The sequence below is a fragment of the Eubalaena glacialis genome, chromosome 3 (genome assembly GCF_028564815.1).
Source record: "Eubalaena glacialis isolate mEubGla1 chromosome 3, mEubGla1.1.hap2.+ XY, whole genome shotgun sequence".
Classification (NCBI taxonomy): Eukaryota; Metazoa; Chordata; class Mammalia; order Artiodactyla; family Balaenidae; genus Eubalaena; species Eubalaena glacialis.
In genome coordinates, this window is record NC_083718.1 from 98,068,078 (window position 1) to 98,070,289 (window position 2,212).

A 2,212-nucleotide genomic window follows, 5' to 3' on the forward strand; every position below is an offset into this window, starting at 1 on the left:
AGCTGGTACCAGTTTTGCTCCTGGGAAGCCTGGGCAGTGGTGGGTGGGAAATGCAGGTGCTCAGTGAGACCTGGTGATTGATGAGACTTGGGGCAGGGAGAGGTTGGGGCACGGCTCCGTTCACACTGGCCACGGTGAATGTGCGACGATGCAACCGCCTTTTCTGCCTAAGCTTCCTGCTTTTCCTGGTCTGTGTGTGTCTCCCTGAGAGCTCCAGGCCTGGCACACAGTAGGTGTTCTCCCCCCACTCCTACCTCTGCTGCCCCTGCCCCTGCACCTTAAACTGTGGAAGCACAAGCAGGCAGACAGCAGGGAGAGCCTCACCCAAAGAGCAAGAGACAGCTACCTGGCACTTCTCTACCCTTGGCTGTCAGGAGGCCTGGGGGGTGGGCGCCATGGCCTGGGGATGGAAGAAATGAACTCACATTATCTGTCTTTCTGTCCCCAAGGAGAAAGAGGGTCTGTTTAGAGCCATGGAGGTGTGCTGACAGCCTGGCTTGCTGCTGGGCATACAGCTGCCCAGGAGGCAGTGCCCAGCCTATAACGGGGAAGCAGCCTTTGACCGCCCCCTTTCAGGCTGCCCATGGAGCGATCAGAGCCCCTTCTAGGGGATGGTGATGGGGAGGGGATCATTCTGTGTTTCAGAGGGGAAACCACAGGCCCAAGAGAGGAGAGAGGGGTCCAAAATCCCTCCAGTTACTTTGAAATTTCAAAAAGGGGTGAAGATGCATCTACATCCGCAGGAACGAGTGGGGAGTCACCAGGGAACACTTAAGGATGAGGCTGGGCGCATTTGAGTGCGCAAATGAGTAGGATGGCCGGTTTACTGATCGGCCTCCTCCTCCTCCTCCTCCTCCTCCTCCTCCTCGTCTCCGGGTCTCTGAGCCTCAGGCCCCCTCTCCCCCGCGGGCTCCGCGAACGGCTCCTTGCTCAGGAGGTAGTGCGCCAGCTGCTCCAGCTCCCCCAGGCTTATCCTCTGCAGGCGCTCCTCGTGCTCCTGCCTCAGCAGCTGCAGCACTGCCTCGGTGTCCTGGGGCCCAAAGTGTTTGGCTAGGACCTGGCCCAGATGGTGCCACAGGGGCTGGGGCTGGTGGGCCTCCTCGGGCACCGTCTTCTCCAGGGGCCGCATAATGACATTGATGGAGGCATTGGGCCCAATGCAATAGTCGGAGAGATGCTTGTCATCCGCCAGAAGCTGGCCGCGGAAGAGCAGGTGCTGCTGCTCCTCGGGCACCCGCAGCCGCTCGGACACCAGCTTCTTCAGCATGGCCACGCTCTCTCGCCCCGACACCTTCAGGCTACATCTCCGGCCCAGGAGCAGCTTGACTGTGAGGAACATCGGGCCGACGGCGGAATCAGGAGGGATTCATGCTCCAGTGGCTGCCCTGAGGGTTAAGGGGCTCTGCAGGAGAAGGTGGCTTCTCCTTATCAATGGAGGGTGGTGGTCCCAGGAGGGCCCGGCCCACGAAGACAGCCATTGGCCAATGCACGGTGATGTCACAGTGCTGCCTGCCAGAAGGCTCATTTCCAGAGCGGGATGTCAGGGAAGTGAGAGGGGCATTTGGGACACAGAACATCCTCCCTCCATGAGAGGAGAAAGGAGGAGAGAAGAGGAGAAAAGGGGGGTCAGGAAAGAAAACATAGGGCTAGGAGAAAGGAGAGCAGGAGGGGGAATGGGAGGACCCAAAGGACAGGGTGGCAGAAGGAAACATGTCCATATTGACTCATTCAGCACTTCATATTGGGTGCCCTCTCTGCTGGACCCGTCCCTGGGGATAGAGAGATCGTATCACAATAGATACTTTCTGCCCTAATTTATCAAGTGTCTTCTTTCTATCACGCACTTGACATGCTCTCTTGGATTGGGTTTCCCAGACACAAAGACAGGGATTCCCGTGCAGTTGGGAGGTGACCCCAGGATGCACCAGTAGGTGGGGGAGAAAGCAAGACGATGGGGGGTGGGGCAGCCCCCATTGCATCAGTGAGCAGATTGCCTTTGCAGTCAACTGGGAGCCCTCAGTCCCTCCAGGCGCTCTGGGAGGCCTCGTGGAATACACCTGCCATGCTGCCGGGGAAGCAAAGAGGCTGGATCCATGTGTTCTCGGTCCTGCCTTTGGTCAGTGGGGTACTAACTCCTTGGCACTTGTGGTCTGAATGCGTGCAGAGCATGCTCCCATGACCAGAGAAGACCCTTGGGCAGAGACTTGCAGGT

At 58.5% G+C, this 2,212-nt stretch overlaps 1 protein-coding gene across 1 annotated transcript; it reads right to left on the reverse strand.

Moving 5' to 3' along the window:
- Positions 1 to 823: 823 nt before the first annotated feature.
- Positions 824 to 1,339, reverse strand: UBL4B (ubiquitin like 4B). The gene has a single exon (XM_061186207.1). The coding sequence runs from the start codon at positions 1,337 to 1,339 to the stop codon at positions 824 to 826; it is 516 nt and encodes a 171-aa protein (XP_061042190.1).
- Between the last annotated feature and the right edge of the window lie 873 nt (positions 1,340 to 2,212).